Source organism: Crocodylus siamensis, chromosome 15 (genome assembly GCF_052110815.1).
Source record: "Crocodylus siamensis isolate JL-2025a chromosome 15, ASM5211081v1, whole genome shotgun sequence".
Classification (NCBI taxonomy): domain Eukaryota; kingdom Metazoa; phylum Chordata; order Crocodylia; family Crocodylidae; genus Crocodylus; species Crocodylus siamensis.
This window is the reverse complement of record NC_143409.1, coordinates 44,832,504-44,850,534: the sequence shown is the minus strand read 5'-3', so window position 1 is coordinate 44,850,534 and position 18,031 is coordinate 44,832,504. Positions and strand designations below refer to the sequence as shown.

The 18,031-nt window shown below is 50.3% G+C and overlaps 1 protein-coding gene across 4 annotated transcripts in view; it reads right to left on the bottom strand.

The window, feature by feature from the left end:
• The window catches only part of GRAMD2A (GRAM domain containing 2A), a 63,674-nt gene that overhangs the window by 33,587 nt on the left and 12,056 nt on the right, over window positions 1–18,031 (bottom strand). For 2 of the 4 annotated variants that reach the window (XM_090029207.1, XM_090029209.1), the window contains exons 2-3: window positions 6,419–6,532; window positions 5,283–5,340 (exon numbers count right to left, since the gene is read on the bottom strand). In XM_090029207.1, coding sequence (XP_089885333.1) covers window positions 5,283–5,340; window positions 6,419–6,532 — 172 coding nt within the window. Of the gene's footprint in view, window positions 1–5,282; window positions 5,341–6,418; window positions 6,992–13,906; window positions 14,241–18,031 lie in introns of those variants that run through there. The other 2 variants (XM_090029208.1, XM_090029206.1) reach the window with 2 other exon arrangements.

Genomic DNA, 18,031 nt, shown 5'->3' with positions numbered 1-18,031 from the left:
AGGCCACTGCACAACAGCAGCTCCTAAACAGAAAGCAAGCAAGCTGTTTATTAGTAACCCATGCCTGCCCCTCTTGCTTTTATAGCTGGGACAATGCTACATCCCAGTTCGTGGTCCCACAGGCAGCCAAGGGAACAGAGAACCACAGAAATGTCTGCCCTTCATCCTCCATCACTGGGAGGACAAGTTATAATCTCTGTCAAGGTCCCTGCAAGAGGCCCTGGCCTCCAGCCAAACTCACTGGCTTCAGTAATGCTGAGATCTGGGCACGACAGGGCCACCACAACGTATCAGGCCGCAGACAGAGTGCTAGGCCGACAGAACAGCTGCCTTGAGAGATTTCATAGACCTTAGGGCTGGAAGGGACCTCGGAAGATCAGAGTCCAGCCCCCTGCCCCAGGTGTAAAGCACCAGCCCCCCCTAAACTGAGGTGTAAAGCAAAGGGAAGCACAGCTCCACTGAAAGGAGGGGGAACGACCATGCCTTGAGAAACTCCAGGACCTCACTTCCATCTCATTCTCTTCCTGCCCATGTCCAGCTTGTGTAGAAGACTCCAACAGCGTGGCTCTCTGCCCGGTGCCTGTAACGCTCCCAGCCACTTCTCAGTAATATTCCAAATATTTTGTTAAAATACATCCATGCCTCTAAGCAACTGACTCAACTATACCATATTTGCAGGCCCGGGCCTGGCTATAATTCAGACACACACAGGAGCAGAGCCATCTCAGCCTCTGCAAAGGTAGCTGCCTGGGATTGTCCCGTTACTCCTGGAAGGAGCAGGAAAACTGGTGTTCTTATGCCAGAACAGGGCAGAGGCAGGAACACGTCCGTGCTCAACCAACCACACTGCTGTACCGGAGCATGAAGCCAATTCAGCATTACAATTCAGCCATTTGTCCCTCAAGAAAATCCTGACCGAAGCCAAAGAAGGGTTACATTTATTTCAGGAAAAGGAACTGCAAAGCCAATCTGTTCAAGAGTGGCTCAGGGCAAGGAGAGACATCGGGGAAGCTGGCTCCTCAGTCAGCCTCCACATGACAGGTCAAGATCATGAGTTAAAGCCAGCCCTTGGGATCAGCTGAGGCAACGCTACTGGACTTCAACCAGCTCATGGTTGCTCACGCCAAGAGGGTGAGCAAAGCCTCATGTCTCATAGCAGCAGGGTCCTCTGTGCTAGGTTTTTTCCTCATTTTCATCACCCTGCACTGTTTGTTCAGCCTGCTCTTGGTGTTCGCTAGTCTTGACAAAAGCGAACCAGAAAAACCGTGACCCAGTGGATCACAGGACAGCAGTGACTCACAACTACGCTGGAATTTCCTTCAAGCTCCCTACTGGGACACCCCGCACGCAACCGTCTAAACCAGGCCTCTCGGGCTCCGGCACAACAGAAGGCTGTGTGGGGTACCGATGTGCAGCTCCCAGCACATGGCCCTCCCCACCAGGTGGACTGTGGGCTCTCCTGTGCAATGGGGCAAGGAAGTTGACCGTTGGGCCCCACAGGCTACATGTTAACCGTTTGTGGGCTGCACACAGCTCAAGGACCACTAGTTGGACAACGCTGTTCTAAATAACACTCCTTTCTACATGTGCCCTTTGTATCCAAAAGTAGTCGGCCAGAGTCACTGCAAACCAACCCTGGGAAGAGAGGCAGATGCATTTAATTTATCACCTGTCCTTCACCCGTTCAGACCTCCACGGGGCACTGTCAGCACTCCATCTGCCTACACGCATGAAGGCACTGTGCCCAGATCACAGACCTCACTGCACCTGCTCTCAAGCAGATCAGGTGCAGAACACTATGCTATTATGCAGAACAGAACAGCATTGTAAACCCAGATCAATACACCAAACAGGGCACACAAGTGTCACAGGGCAACTGTGTAAAATCTCAGCCTGTAAGTGGAGAACAAGCAAGCGGTGGGGTATATGGTAAAACTGTCACAGATCTCCTGAGCGCTAGGAAATCCAGGAGCCTGTGGGGGCGGGTTGTTTTTTTTTAAATCAACATGAACAAGCAACTATTTGACTAATGCTCTAAAAAGAGCAATAGATTCTCGCTCGCACCTTCTGTTCAGCAAACTTTTGGCTAAAGAATATGGAAGCACGAATTGCAGAAGCAACCTCTGTCAAAGGCTATGAAGCTTCAGTAAATGTCTGATGACCACGTTCCACAAGATTAAGCAGAAAGGGAAAAATTAAATGGGACCATTCCAGGAAATCTGTCACATGCTCTTTGCTCAGTCAGTGGCTGAACATATGTGGAGTTTGTCAAGCAACAAAGGAGCTCAAATTCCAGTGCATGGGCTGAACCATAGCATAGCTATGAGGACCCCACCAGTCTTGTATTATTTAGCCGTGTTACAGTCAGCTGTGATTAACACAAGTGTCAGCTGTATGGCAGTGCATGATTTGCTTCTATACAATGTTAAGCTGATTGTATATACATACATATACACACACAGAATGTACACATGCGCACACACACGTTTATATACACATACACACACACACACATATATAATGTGTGTGTGTCTGTGTATATCTATGAGATCGTGTTATATCTATACTAGACCACATATGTGCATAAACTTCTCTGCTTTCCACATGGGGAAGACAGGCCTGATAGAAGCCCAACAGGGGCCTTCTGGGCCATTGAGTCCAGCCTCTTGCATCCACAAACAACCATTTAGCAAAGGATTCCCTCAAATCACTAGTTTGGACCCCGACATCACACGAAACCAGAAATGTCCACAGCACCCTATCACATGCCATGGTTAGAAGCAGAGGAGATAAGGGCACTGCCAATGCCCCATTGTTGAGGACAGCTGGCTGCAAGAAGTGGCCAGCACACAGAGAGCAATGGTGTTGTTCAGAGATTCATAGACGCTACGGTTGGAAGGGGCCTCAATGGATCATCGAGTCCAAGCCCCTGGCACGAAAGAGCACTGAAGTCACATGATCCCAGCCGGGTGTTTGTCCAGTCTCTTCTTGAAGACCCCCAAGGTAGGAGAGAGCACCACCTCCCTTGGACACCCACTCCAGATTCTGGCAGCCCTGACCATGAAGAAGTTATTTCTGATGTCCAACCTAAATCTACTCTCTGTCAACTTGTGGCTGTTGTTCCTGGTTATTCTAAGGGGTGTCCTGGTACACAGAGCATCTCCTATTCCCTGCTGCCCCCTCCCTGGTGAACTTGTGTACCGTCACAAGATCCCCCTCTCAGCCTTCTCTTGTAGAGGCTGAAAAAGTCCAGGTCTCTCGGCCTTTCCTCATAGGGCCTTCCTTGCAGGTCTCTAACCATACGAGTGGCCCTCCAGAACTGGACGCAGTACTCCAGCTGCAGCCTGACCAGTGCCACATAGTGGGGAAGCATCACCACCCTGGACCTGTTCATGATGCACCTACTAACACATGACAAAGTGCAGTTAGCTCTGCTAATTACTTCATCACATTGACGACATATTCCTCCTGGAGTCGACAACGACTCAGAGATCTCTTTCTGCCGCTGTGCTTCTGAAAAGGTCATCCCACAGCCTATAGGTGTGCTGGTGATTCCCTCTCCCCTGGGTGCAGCACCTTGCTCTTGTCCTTGTTGAGCTGCATCCTATTGTTCTCTGCCCACTTCTCTAAACTGTCCAGGTCCGCCTGGATTCGGTTTCTTCCCATCAGTGTGTTTACTTCACCCCATAGTTCTATGTCATCTGCAAATTTGGACAGAGTGCTTTCCAAGTGTTGGGCCAGTGAGGAGAGCCCCACTGCCTCAGGACATACCATTACACCAGCACCATCTGCACTGCAGCAGCTGTGCTAGTTATCACTCACTCTTCTCCAAGATGCCTGAGCACATGTCGCTCCTACTGATTATACCATGATAGCTCCAGGCTCAGCCTCCAGGAACCCAGAGAGATAAGGTGTCACAAGGCTCCTTCTGCCACGTGCCCTGGGCACGTCTCCAGCTATGACAATTTTGACAAGCTGTGAACAGCAAGGTAATGATCTCATTAAGCTGTAACACTCACTCCAAGTTTCCTCCATCTGGGACTGGGATGCTCTGTTGTTGGCCTGATTGGCTGGAACACCTCTGTCCGGGACCTCGCCTGAACACAGCCTCTTGACAGAAGCCCCATTTAAAACCCTTTCTTGTGCACAGAGGGTATCAATGATCCTGTAGAGAGCTCATGTCTCACATAAATACAGAGGCCTGAACCCTGACAGAAATACAGGCAATTAAGCAACAGCTTTGCCCCTTCCCCTACCACCTCCCTTCCCTTATTCCCCCTCTCCTCCTCCGTGACCCACAGAAAGGGTGAACTGCAGGGTTAAGAGCGTTGTTTGCTCACAGTGACCTTACAAACAGAGTTCCTGCTCTCAGCTTCACACGTTATCAGGCTGCCTAGCACAAGCTGGTTTATTTGGTGTGCTGTATTGCAATATGGTTTCAACTGGTATTCCTCCTGTACTGTGTGGCATCTCAGCCTTGGCCATGTACTTTTTCTCTCCGCTGACACTTCAGACCCAATAAGCAAGTTTTTAAAAGTGAAGTTTCCTAACTGGAACTGAGATAAGTACAGTCAGCAATTTGGTCATTCAGTTTACCAGGGAAAAGTGCGGACAAGGTCTTCATATTTAACCCTATTGTGCTGTGAGTTGGGGAAAAGGGAGACAAGACTATGGTGAATCAACAGGGCTGCCTCAGAAAGCACAGCTCTGAGTTCATATGTGCACTGTGCTGCAAGCACCATCACACACGTTTTCTGATCAGAAAGGGAAGCCAAGGGGTGTCTGGACTGGCTGGACTCTTAACAAAGCAGGATATTATCCTCTCAGAGCAAAGTGTGAGATATATTCTCTTCTGCACGCCTATTCTCACTGCCCTTTGGGCCCCGGTCCCTTATCTCTCGTTTAGTGCCATTTTATCACCACTTGACTTTGTCAGCCAACAGGAAAAATGGCACTTAAATTGGTACTGACTGACAGGAAGCACAAAGAGTTAATACCCAAACTGTTCTGGGTAGCTCTGCAGAGGACCTACGAGGACTGGACTCAGACACTGCTACTTGTATGACTTAGGCACATAGGGAGATACTGTCTAGTAATCAAACCCCAGAAGTTTTCGGTCCGTCAGACACAGATGCATTTGCTCAGCGTTCAGGCAGAGATTCCCAGTGACCCCACTGGCAGTGAGGCAGTAACCTGCAATCTGCATGTTGCAGCCCACTGTGGGCAGTGGAAAGTTCAGATATAGCAACCATTCCTCCCCTGCTTTCCCCAAACTGACTCACCACTTCTCTGTGACATTTCTTCACTTCCTCATCCTTCAGACCTTCATTCAGATGCAGACTGCAAGAAAGAGAATCTAGTCAGGCGAAAAGCCCACCAGTCCTACAAAGCAAATACAAGAGAGGTACCCCCAGCATAGGGCGGCTGAGCTCTGAGCTGCTGTGGTTACACTGCTACTGGTACCCAAGTTAGCTCAGATCTAACTACACAAGCTGCAGTCATACGCTTGATGGCAGTGTAGATGTACCTTTCCCCCTGCTGTTTATCAGTGGCTATTTAAAAGGCATTACAGTAGGAAATGAGCGTGAACCACCTACACCCATGAACCACCTGGCATTTGCCACTGTCAGAGACAGGATTTCAGAGCAGATGGACCATTAGGTCCGATGGAACAGACTTCTTTAGGTTCATCTTGCTTTGGAGTCTGCTGACAATGAAAAGTCCGGATGCTGCTGGGATCCAGGGCCGGAGCTAAAGGAAACCCTCACCTACTTTGTCTATCTAGTATCCCATCCTAGTGATTGGGATTCTCTCATGAAATTCCTCCAGGGACTTCCTACCTGCTAAGGCTCCATTTCTGACTCAAGGGGCAGAGGGATTTTCACTGGCAACAGGCACACAAAAGAAGACGAACGTGACAGGGAACCTCAGGCCCAGCCTAGATCAGCACCGTCTCTCAGCCTTTCGCTGATCTCCAGCATATCAGACACTAGACTCCTGCAAAGAGCATCATTAGAAAGCCCTACTCAAATTCAGAAGGCTGCCAGAAAGCCATCACTGCAGCAATCGATATACCCAGCCCAGCTGGTCCCAAGGGTTCATAACAAGGCTGCTGTTCTGAGCTTGTTAATGCTACTCTAACGTGGCAGGGACACCGCAGACCATGCCCAGGGTCTGTGGGAGCAGAAAACAGAGAACACAGCCAGAGGGAGGTTATGTGGTCAGCGGTGCAGTGGCCGCACTGGCTGAAGCACACTGCACTGAGTATGCGAGAGGTCCCACGCATCTGGTGGGAAGCTGTCCAACACCAGCCCTTAAAGCGAAAGTCCCTGTGCACAGTCAGCTGACCACAGCTGAAATGATTCCAGATGTCCATCTGTGACCAGATCTAATTGAGCCAACCGATTTGAGAGCTGACCTGCCATCCAGGGAATCCAGGCTCTTCTCCTTATGAGACGCCTCCAGCTTCTCCCGATTGTGCGTGCGCTGGGAGCTCTTCAGGGAAGCTGCTTTTTCATGCATTGGCTTTGTGCTGCAGACAGACAGGACAAAAAGGAAGTTTGTCAGGACTCTGGGGGTGGAGGAAGGGAGCAGCTGGGAGGCAAGAGTCATCTGCAAGAGGCCTTAAATACCACTGCATTCAAATCCCATTTGCACTGGGAGATTTTCAGAGAGTTTTGAACCAGGTCCATTGGCAGCGACTGTATTTTGCTCTGCCAGAGCCAAACCATGGACTTGTTCTATGCTTGCAGCCAGCTGGTGTGCTGCAAAGTCTCTCTCCTTGCTGGCTTGTGGTAAAAACTAGTAGCAGGAATGGGATGCAGTCATTACAGGGGACTGCATCATAAGCTGTTCTGCAATTGCTCAAATGGGCACAAGTGCTTGCTGAGGGATGGGCTTTGTGATGCCAAAAGCTACCGAGAGCTCAGGACAACATAGATTATATCAGGAACCTTGCTTTGGATGGGAGCAGGGTGGAGACCGCGTGTCTGGCTGGGAGCAGGGGGAAGTGGCATCCAACAGGAAATAGAGGAGCGGCCCTGAAGCTCCAGAGACAACTGGGGTCTTTTTTGCTTGCGGGAGCTGCATGTGGCTCCTCTGTTTCTGTTCAAGGCTGATTGCAGCTGTCGATTCCCTGCTCACAGGGGAGGGAAGGCTGTGCTTCCCCCACCCTCCACGCTGCCTATCTGGTTTCATTTTTGGTATTTTACTGAAGTGACAGGGGCTGAACACGCACATCCATTTGGGAACCATGGGACACTCTGGTTGTCCTGATTTAGGGCTGAGGCAACCGTGACTCTGAGAAATGGCCTTATCTCGCTTATAGAGGAGAAATGAGTTTGCCACCCAGCTCTGACCAACCTATAAGGCACCCTCACTACCAGCAATACCAATGCCCCTCTATCGCTTCAGGCTGCATGCAAAAGCTAAGCAAGCTGCTATTTCCTGAGCGTGGAAACATTATTTCCAAAGATCCTTTCTCCTTGCCCTGCCCCCCCTGCCACAGCCAGCAGCCCCTCCATCATGCTAATTATTTGCTTTAACCCTGGCTTATCAGACAGGCTTATCAGAAACCTATGTGCAGCTGCAGCTGTCACAAAACCAAAAGTAAACACGCTCCTGCTGCCACGCTCAGAAGGTTATCACCTGAGAGGCCAGAGAGGTGACACTTCCTCTTTGAACAGCCTGCAATTAGATACTGCCTTAGAGTTGGGTCCACAGCTGTAGGAGGGAAATCAATGCCATGGAGGATTATCAAAAATCTAGGCAAACACAGGTGACAAAAAGAGACCGCAGAGGTGATAAGGAAAGAGATGCTGAATTAGAGCTATGGGGAACAGCGGGCAAGAAAACAGAACGGTCCAGGCATGGTTCTTCACTGGGAATTGGGAGGCCATTTAGCTTCACTGCGGCTCAACTGCTAAGCGCTCTCAGGAAGACAAACTGGCCTTTACTGCCAAGCCCTATTGTGATCATTCAGCCTGAGCAGGATTAATCCTGGACTAACCCATGTGACATACAACGCAACACAAAGGACAGCTCAACTTGTACTTGTTTGTGCTGACAGGGTCACAGCAGCTCGCCGGGTAACTCGGGTCTCCACACCTGTGATCCCACACAGGAGCCTCTGTAGCAGTGGAGGAGCACCTCGCCCTTGGGCTGGGGAGAGCAAGTGGATCTCTGGGGTTGCAAGAGCCACGAAGTTCCCACCTATTCCAAGGACCGACAAGAGTCCAAAACCAGCAGGGATGCTAACCAGGGTCTGTGCTAGGCCAGTGCCATGGTAACAGGGACACAGTGTGCTGTCACCCACCCAAAAAATTGGCCTGCCACGCTCCGCTCCCAAGGGCTGATGAGAGGGAACCCTTGGAAGAGGCAATGCACTTCTGCCCAGGGGGGTCTGGCAGCCTCCCCAGCCAAACAAGGCAGAACAAAGGGCCCGATTTGCACAGGCAGAAAAAAGGGTCCGTCTGTGCCTTGCCACGTGTGAGCAGCCTGTGCCCCATGGCACTTGCAAGCTTTATCCAACAGGCACTAGCAGACACAGGGGAAGGGGCAAGGAAAAGGAATCACAGCTGGCTGTGGATGAAGCTTAGAAGGAGCATCATCCAATGCAAGTCAGAGGCATTACACTGCTCTTTCAATCAGGTAGCTCACTGCTTGCCAAAGGCCTGCACCAGCATAAGACTCTGGGCACGCTAACAACCTAGGGAGTACTCAGCTTCTTGGGTGTGCTGGGCACCAGGCAGCAGCAGCTGCACGACTAGCAGGGTCTGAGCTAGTTATGGGACGGGGAGAAAATCTTGTTAGAAGAGTGTTCACTACAATGAGGTTAGTCCATCTGAGGCATCATCCTAATTAAAAAGAAAAGAAATCAGTTCCTGCTGATGGGCCTGTTAAAAGCCAGTTTTTGGTATAATGAGGTTGGCCTGCATTTCAGCACACATCACACTTGGCCAGAAAACTCAGCAGGCTGGAACCTCCTCGCTGCCCACCCTCCCACAGAACGAAAAGTTCAGTATTAACAAATCTGACTGACCGGAGCAAGGCAAGGGAGAACTGGGCAGGCAGAAACTGGGAAATAGCAGTTGGCTTCACATCCTGCTTAGGGATTTTCAACACTGATATTTTATGGTCTACATTTCCAAAAAGGACATACAAACACGCACTGGTTTATGTACCCACTTAGCGTGCAATTATCACAGCAGCACTCTCAGGCCCTGGCAATGAGGCCATGAGGGGGTTAACGAAATGCAAAGTGAGCAGGACTGTGCGCACAATCACAAAACTCCCACAAGACCTCACATTGCTGCATGCGCCATTTGAAAAAGAGCTCGCTTGTCATTTGAACAGGCTGCAGGAGACGAATTCCAGAGCTGGTCTCCGCTACAGATAAAAATGCATGGCGACAAAGCCGAATGGTCTTGCGGGTTATGCAATGGACAGGCCCCCTGACCCGCAGCACTGCTAACTTGGGATTTTCTGCCAAGTTCAGTATTTAGCTGAGAGCTGCAGTCGAGTACCGTGATTATCCAAGAAGCCCATTTCTGACTGCAGCTGACAAAAGTTGTCAGTACAACCCTCTGGGTTCAGCCTCCCGAAGGCAATGGGGCAGAACCCAACTGCATCATTTAAAAAAAAAATCTCATGGGCTTTCCCCCTTTATTTAAAAGCACTTTCATGATGGGGAGGGGGCAGGGAGGTGGGGCTTGACTTGCAAGTCTGTGCCTAGGTTTTGGTATTCAACTCTGCCACAGACTGCCTGTGCAACCTTGGGCAAGTTCCACAGTATTCTGGTACCTCAGTTTCCACTCTATAACACGAGGACAATGCAACTTCACCTCCCAGGTGCCCTTCCTGTCACTCCCTGTAATAGCCATGAGAGGCTAAATTCATTAGCACCATGAAACAGCCCATCAAAACCAGAAATCTGCATTTTAAAAGGCAGCTGCCTACATAATTGTGTTTTGTGGGCATGTACACAAGGCCTGCTTACCATGGCAAAGGGAAGCAACAAAAGGATACCAACAGCCCCCCTGCGCATTTCCGCACATGCAGACAGAGGACTCCCTGCTCCAGACTCAGCATGGGGACAGCATGGAGTCAGTGTGACGAGGAAACCAAGAGAGGGAGCCTTTTTGCCCTGGCAATCACCACTGTATACTAGGCAAGGAGGTGACATGAAGGCATCCTGGGCAGCTAGCAGACAGGCTCTCTGAAAGGCAGTCAACTGAGATTACTTGGTGCTGTTCACTCAAGAGACAGGGACAGGAAGAAAAAAAAAAGTCACAGACTGTGGGAATGTGCAAGTGAATGCAAACACTTTTTGGCACAAATGAAGCAAGGGAGTGTCAGCAGTGCTTCTGGATGCTTCCTACTTAGCAGCTGCCCACGTCACAACTGGCAGGAATTGGCTGCTTGGAGAGAGAGAAAGAAACCAGTGGACTGAAAACCTCATTTGCCCCTCAACAGGGTCCCAGTAAGTTGGGGCAAAGGGGGATGGCTGGAGGAACGCGAGGCAACTGGAAAGAACCTCCTGGGTCTTCAAGTCCAGCCCCTGGGGTTGCAGGCAGCCGAGTCTTATTCAAACCCCATCAGAAAACAGGACACTGTTTGCCCACCCCACTCCTCTTACTGGAGCCAAAGCAGCAACGGCTAGACACCTTCTAACAGCCAGCTTGACTTCCGACAGGCCGCCACCTCCCTGGAGATGAGTGTGAAGTCCCTTTCATCAATACTAACATCACAGAGTTTAACTGTGCAAGACAGTTCCTGGCAAGGGGAAATGGCTGAGTTCAGACTCAATGGCTCTAACAGGCTCAAAATAAACTACATCCTGCCAACTCAGGACGGGCGGGGGGGAAGTTTCCAGGGAGCTGGTTGAAAGAACCCAGCCCTCAAGCATGTGCGTCACAAGGGCCAAGTTCAAAAGGAAAAGCAATCAGAACCATTTCACTAACCTGGGCCTGACGCTGGCAACAACGCGGGGCATGTCTTCACTGCAGCACTAGCCCAGGCTCTTGCTTGGGGGTTTTGCTAACCCTTCTCCCATCCAGAGTTAAGTGGTGCTTGCAACTCAAGCGAACTGAGTCAGCTGAGGGCACGAGGCTAAGGCCTTAGTTCTGTTTTCATTCAGGCTAGAAACTCATCCACTTTTCAGTGCCTATGCCTGTGTCCTCTCTAAAGCGCTGGAGTCCCTTCCATGCGTTCCTCTCACGTGTCTGAGAGGGACACGTTTTCCCCAACTCCACAGAAAGGACTCATCGCTCAGCTCAGTGCTGCACAGAGACCTGTGCTCAGAAGCCGTGGCGAGGCATGTGGAGGAGCACAGCATGATGGAGGACATACTACCAAAGAAGGCTTTGCAGTGTGCCTGGCTGCACTGTGGTGATGCACTTAGAAAAGGACATTTGGATTTGCCAGCAACTCTAACCATCTGCATGGCATATTCCCCTTTACTAGGTGGAGGGAAAAGGAAAAGAAATCAGAGATTGCTTTGACAAAAGTTAGAACACACACACACACTTGTATTCAATATATAAAAGATATTTAAAAAAATCATCCCTACCACAAATCAGATAGCTCCTATTTTAGAACCAGCCACATGAAGCACTGGGTAATGAGCACGTAGGATATTCTTCCTATGGAAGTACATTCACATACAGGACATCTCTCTCTCTTTCCATTTTTGCTGTGTAGGTATTCCAATGATAACAGATCCTATGGCTGTCTTCAATTTCCCTGGCACCACTGCTTCCACAAATGTACGTACTTATGAATAGCGCGTTGGAAAGAAGGCTACACACTACCTGAATATAAAGGGTTAGTTGGAAGGTTAATGAAATGTTGGAGATGAATTCTTATGTATGCAACCTAATTTAAAACTAACTGATGAGGTGTAAGAGAATCATCGAAAATGAGGGTGGGAAGGGGCCTCAGGAGGTCACATCTAGTTCAACCCCCTGCTCAAAGCAGGACCAGCCCCAACTACATCAATCCCAGCCAAAGCTTTGTCCAGCCAACTCTGAAAAACCTCCAAGGATGGAGCATCCACAACCTCCCTGGGTAACCTGTTCCAGGGTTTTACTATCCTTCTAGTGAGAAAGTTCTTCCTAATATCCAACTTAAACTTCCCTTGCTGCAATTGAGACCACTGCTCCTTGAGAAGTTGACATGAAAAGTGCAGCAGACAAGAAACAGAAAGAAGAGAGCTGGTTTAAAATCTTGCTGGGCTGCATTTGGAGATCTGCAGAAGTTTTGCAGGCCACATCAGAGCTCTTCTGCTGTCTGCCAAACCCCAATTTTCTGCCGCAAAAGCTATGGAAGCAAACCTCCAGCTGACAGGGGATGAGGACCTCCAGGAAGCCAATCTGAACAGTAAACTAAACCACTTGGTAATTGCAGGCATGAAAAAAAGCAAACGTTCAGAGAGGCTGCTGACGCTGCTTTAACGAGGGATTTGAATCCTGCACACCATTCCTGCAGCAAGCATTTGCTAAACAAATGCATCCTGCCCTGCAAAATCAAGAGACAGCAAGTACGGCTAGTTGGGACAGAGACTGTAACAGGCCCACTGAGCTGGCGCACAAAAACTCATGGTAGCTGCACGCAGCACAGTCCAAGAGGAGGCATGTGGGGAAGCAGAAGCTCAGCACCAGGAGGGCATCCCAGATTTCAAAGCTGAGTTTTAAAGCTTCAGGGTTACATTTAATTTCTGAGCTTGCAGCCAATGTCAACAGAAGACCTGGGATTTCAAAACATGCCCAGCTAAATTTGGCTCCAAAGAAAAGGATGGTTTGAGATCCAAGCCCTTCCAGTAGGCTTGAAATGCAGTTTGGAGCAAGGAAGATAAACCAAAATGATTCAAAAGGGACAGAAACGCAGGGGAAGAGCTCGCCGTCTCCTCTCAGCGTGTGTGAGATTCCCCCAGGCTGGGGGGCCCTTCGTTGGCCAAAAGGGAAAACATTTGCATCACTGACACAAGCGACTCTCCACTGCTCCTTGGAGAATCTGGAGCAGCAGAGCAGGTGGGCATAGACCTACTGTCTTTCTGGCCGTCACAGCCACCCCAGATCCTAACTGAATGGCTGTCACTATGAGAGCAGAGCTCAAAACACTGACACCCGCAGATTGCAGAGCTAGAGGAACGGGCCTTCCACACGCACTTCAATCCCACGAGCCAGCCGAGTGCTGCCGAGACATCCCCCAGGCAGCGTAACAGATACCACGAGGAAGCGCAAGCACAAGCGGTGCCACGAGTAAGCACAAGAGGTTCCTGAATGGGAACAGTGCTGTGTATGCTGCTAAATCAAGAGCTATAAAACTGGTCCCATCCAGCCCTGCCCTGTGTCTTCTCCCTCATCTGATCCTTTTAAATCTGCAGTAGTTGTGCTGGCTCATCTTGGAGAGTGCATTTAGCAGGGGTGCTTCCAAGGGTTACTTCGTACAGGGAACTGGGAGCTACTTCCTGGGGCACAGATGTATCGGCTCGTAGGGAAATAGATCTGGAAGGGACCTCATGAGGTCATTTAATCCAGCCCCCTCCCCGTTCGCGGCAGGCTTGTTTCTGATGCCACTTTACCTTGTGTGAATAATGGCTCCCTGGATCAGCTCGAGGAGAATCAGTGCCCTTCTCTTACTAAACAAAGGGGACACAATGGTGGTGAGGAGAGCCCACCTTCGAGCCTTGCTACTGCATGACGCTTCAGCACCACTGTCACTTCCAGCCCCTCTCCACTCCAACAGCAGGAGCAGACAAGGGTCTGGCAAGTCCCATGCTTGGGGCAGGAGAACACGAGAACAAGCAGAATCGCCACATGCCTGAAAGCCTCTGACCAGGCACTGCCACCACTACCCCGCAGATCTAGTACTAAGTGTCTCGGACGTGAGGTTTCACACCACCTACCTTCGCCTTGCCTTTTAATCCCCAGGAACAGGGCCATTCTTGCTTCTTCTGCTTCTTTGTTCCAGCCTGAAGACATAATCCTCTGTTTGCAGTGTCATTACCATTCAGAGGATGTGGGGAACCAGGTCTTTGTGCAGCCTGGTTATTTTGTATCACGTGTTATGGATCAGCTGATGCACTGTTTATAGACTGCTGCCTAGGGAATCCAGCACTTTCAAACAGGCACCTTTAAACGTGATGCATCCCACACAAGTCAGATCTCAGGGACACAGGATGAGCTGCTGCAGGTGGGAAGCAGCAGCCCAAGGGAGACTCAACTGCCACAAAAACAATCCTGAAAAAGAGCAGAAAGGACAGCTAGGCCACCAGGTTTCCACACTGCACAAGCCTCATGCAGATGCAGAAGTTACAGTACTGTATGCACTTGGCAACTCCATTTTTCTGGCAGTCACAGACCTTTGACAATGTGGCTACTCCTGTGCAGTATTTCACCATTTGTCAAGCAATGCCAGCCCTCGGGACACTCTAGTGTTGTCCCTCTGCGCATCAGGGCTGTGGCTGGAGCGCAAAACATCACTGAGGTCTCGTCTATACTGTGAGAGCATGTTATCCTCAGGTCCGAGCAGCCATATGGTAGCAGAGAGCCCTTGGACAGCTGCAGATGGGCCCTTCAATTTTGGATGATCGTTCTTCATCAAGAGATGTCACTGCACTAAAATGATGATCTTAGCGTGAGTGCATGTTTGTTTGACACCTAAGACACACAACTGAACAGCAGGGACGTAGCTGGGCTGAGTGGTCCTGATATTTCTACTTCCCTGGCTTCTGTCATACAAAGCATCTGTCATGGAGGTGTGCCTTTCAGCACAACTGAGAGGCAAGTTTGGGCCTGCTGCCAGTCACAATGCTTCTGTCCCTGCATTTCATAGTCCAGTCTAAAGCTGGGTAATATGAAGACTGCTCCTGTTCATCTATAGCTCTGGGTTAACAACCAGCTGAATGATGGATGGGAGAAAAGAACCTGCTTTAGTGTTTAAATAATGAATTGCTCTGGCTCTTCCCAAAGATCACGAAGCCAGCTCTGCAACAGAACAGAAATTGGCTTACAACCCCAAGGAGCAGGTGGCTCACCAACGTCATACTCTCAGCCCTCTGGACGCTACCGGCAGGTTGCTTACAAACAGATCATTTCCATTACACATCTCATCAATGCAGCTCACTGAGAAAAACCCCTCCCTTGCAAGATACTTCTCTGAGTTGGGAGGGGGGAGGCATGGGGGACAGGACACAGCTTCATGCTAAGACCAAAAATAATTTTACTAGCTCCATAAATCAGGCAGACTGGAGCCTCACCCCAGGAGCCCTCACTAAAATGGCTTTTCTTTGCATCAAACATATAAAAAACTCTTTTCAAACATGTTAGTCCCTAATCTGGCATGAACAGCACAGATACGAAATCTGTCACACACATATGAACAGCAAGAAGGGATCCCACAGGAATGGTTAACAAGTTCAGTGCTTCAGCATTTAAGGGAGAACAGCTGACCACAGCTGTTGGGTGACAATTCAGCCTGTGTGTCTAGGAAGGGGGTCAGCTAAATTCAGCAGCTGAACAGAGGTTGGCAACCCACCCAGCCCACGGCCAGACGACACACGGGACAAGCATCTGTGCCACTCCACATTGCCTAGTGGTTCACACCTGTGAACCCACCAGGCCAGCGGACTCCACCCCAAAGTGGAGTGACACAGACGGTCTGTATGGGTGCTGGCTGACAGCTGAGGCACGTCCGCCTGCAGAAGGATGGGAAGTGGGGAGAAGCACACCAGGAACTTCCAGGTCTGTGTAAAGGCAATGTGCAAGCTTCCAGCCTGAGGGATGTGGTGCCACCTCCGCATTAGTCTTGCTGCTTCCTTTATCTTCCTGCTTCCAGGCAGCAGCAGAAGTGAGGCACCTATGCCAAGCAAACATGCCCTAGGAAAGGATACCATGAATGTGTCCACAACTTTCTTTCCCGCTAACCCTAAAGGCCAAATGTGTCATGGGGCCAGTCTGTGGGCTCAGTTAGGCCCTGTGCTGCCTCCACCCAGCCCCACACTCCTGGAATGGGCCTGAACTACCCTCACACTCTGGGATCAGGCCCCAGGACCCCACATCACCCCTCATGTGCCAGGATCAGGCCCCACGCACTGGAATTGGGCGCCAGGGCCCCACACTGCTCCCATCTAACCCTGCATGTTGGGATCATGATCTGCACAGCAGTCTTCCGCTGCACTCTCCCACCCGAGGCTCCCCACAGGCCCGGAAATAGGGCAGCAGGGAAGCCCTGTTGCCAAATTTTCAGACATGTAAGGAGTCCTGCAGGCCGTATGACCCAGCACCAGATGCCAGATCTGATCCATGGCCTGGGGGTTGACCACCCCTGCCCTAAGGAAATAATTAATTTCTAGGATCCATCATTTTCTTGCACTGGCCCAAATCTAGAGCACACACAGCTTGTTTAAAAAGGGTTTAGGCACAACTCAGACAAGATTGTTGTGAGCTGTGTAAGCATTGTCTACACCATGGCAGGTCCCAGCGGGGATAGGCCTGAGCTCACCCTACACATGCGCACCCACAGGACCACTCCAAGCCTGCAAATATGTCCGTGTGGCCACTCAGGGCTCATCCTTTCACGTGCACTCTCAAGCCCTCAGATGCCTGTGAACTTGAAGGGCCACAGGGTATGAGGCAAGAGCAGCCTTACTATTGTACTTCCAGGTCTGGAGTGGGCCAGCAGGCACAGCCAGGCCTGGCCTCTCAGTGCCAGGACCTGTCAGCAGCTGCGGTGCAGACAAGCCCATGCAGGCTGTCCTCCAGACTAGATTAAACCTGTACAAAGACAGTATATCAGGCTCCTCAACTCATCCTCTTTTGTAGCACAAGAGGTGGAAGTGGGAGCAGGAGCAGCAGACTCCTGTCTCACATGACATAATGAGCCCGTGGGACTCATTGCCACAAGATGATCCTGACACCAGGTGCCAGGATTCAGAAGAGGATTAGAATTTACAGGTTAGACAAGACAATCTAGAGAGTTATCACAGCCTGTTTTCAAAGTCATTTATCCAGCTTCAGGGTTTAACCTATGAAGGTCAGAATAAAACTCCCCCTAGAACAGACTGCCCCGAGCTGCCTCCTGCAGAGTTACTTGCATCTTCTTCCAAAGCTTCTGGTATAAGCCGCTGTGGATGACCACGTCTTGGTCTGAACCAGCATAGCAAGTCTTTGTCCCGTGGGGGTTACTAGAAGTGCTGTGGCCAGTGCTCCGCTCCATTTGTATGCTACCAGCAAACAGGACAAAGGGTTAGGAGGAAATGGTAGAGTTCAGGGGAAGTGACAGTAAACACAGCTGGCGCCTATTCAGAGAGAAGGGAAAGCATTTCCTGCATCCCCCAGGCATAAACAGAAACATCCCAAACCATCCACCACAAACAGCTGCTTAGCTACTGCCCAGCTTTGAATGTCTGCATAGCCCTGTGGAGGAGAGCCCTTTTCAGTTTATTCTGGAAGAGCTGCTGCTCTTCCAGAGGAAACCAAGGCCTGACAAATGTTGGGCCTTTTCTCCCAGGGTAAAAATGGCTGCTCCAGGAGAAAGATAACTGGGGAACAGCCAGGGTTAAATCACTCCCAGGAGTTTCTCCTGGGGAAGCAAAGGTCTGTACATGCCACTGGCTTTTCTCATGGTCCTCCAGCTTCTCCCCCTGCCTCCAGGGAACGTGTGTTACTTGCTGGACTCTGCTGCTCCAGAACACTCCCCCTTAGTAATCTCTACAAATTTGCTATGGGGAAAAACAGGCTGACCATGGGCAGTCTGGGTCAAGCCAATCAGGGCTGTCCTATGCATTGCTGCCACCTGTTGCCAGGCAGACTAAAGAAGCATTCTGAAATGTGTGCAGAGGGTCACCCCCGGCTGCACAGTGCAAGCACTCCATGCTTCAGGGCCTCAGTATTTGAATGTGTATGTGCCTCTCTGGTAAGCTTCTCTATGACAAGAACAAACCTAGGAGAATTCTCACAGGTTCTCTCAATGTGTGTACACAGCCACCGTCTATCCATTCCTCTGAAACCGTCTCCACAAGAGATAATCG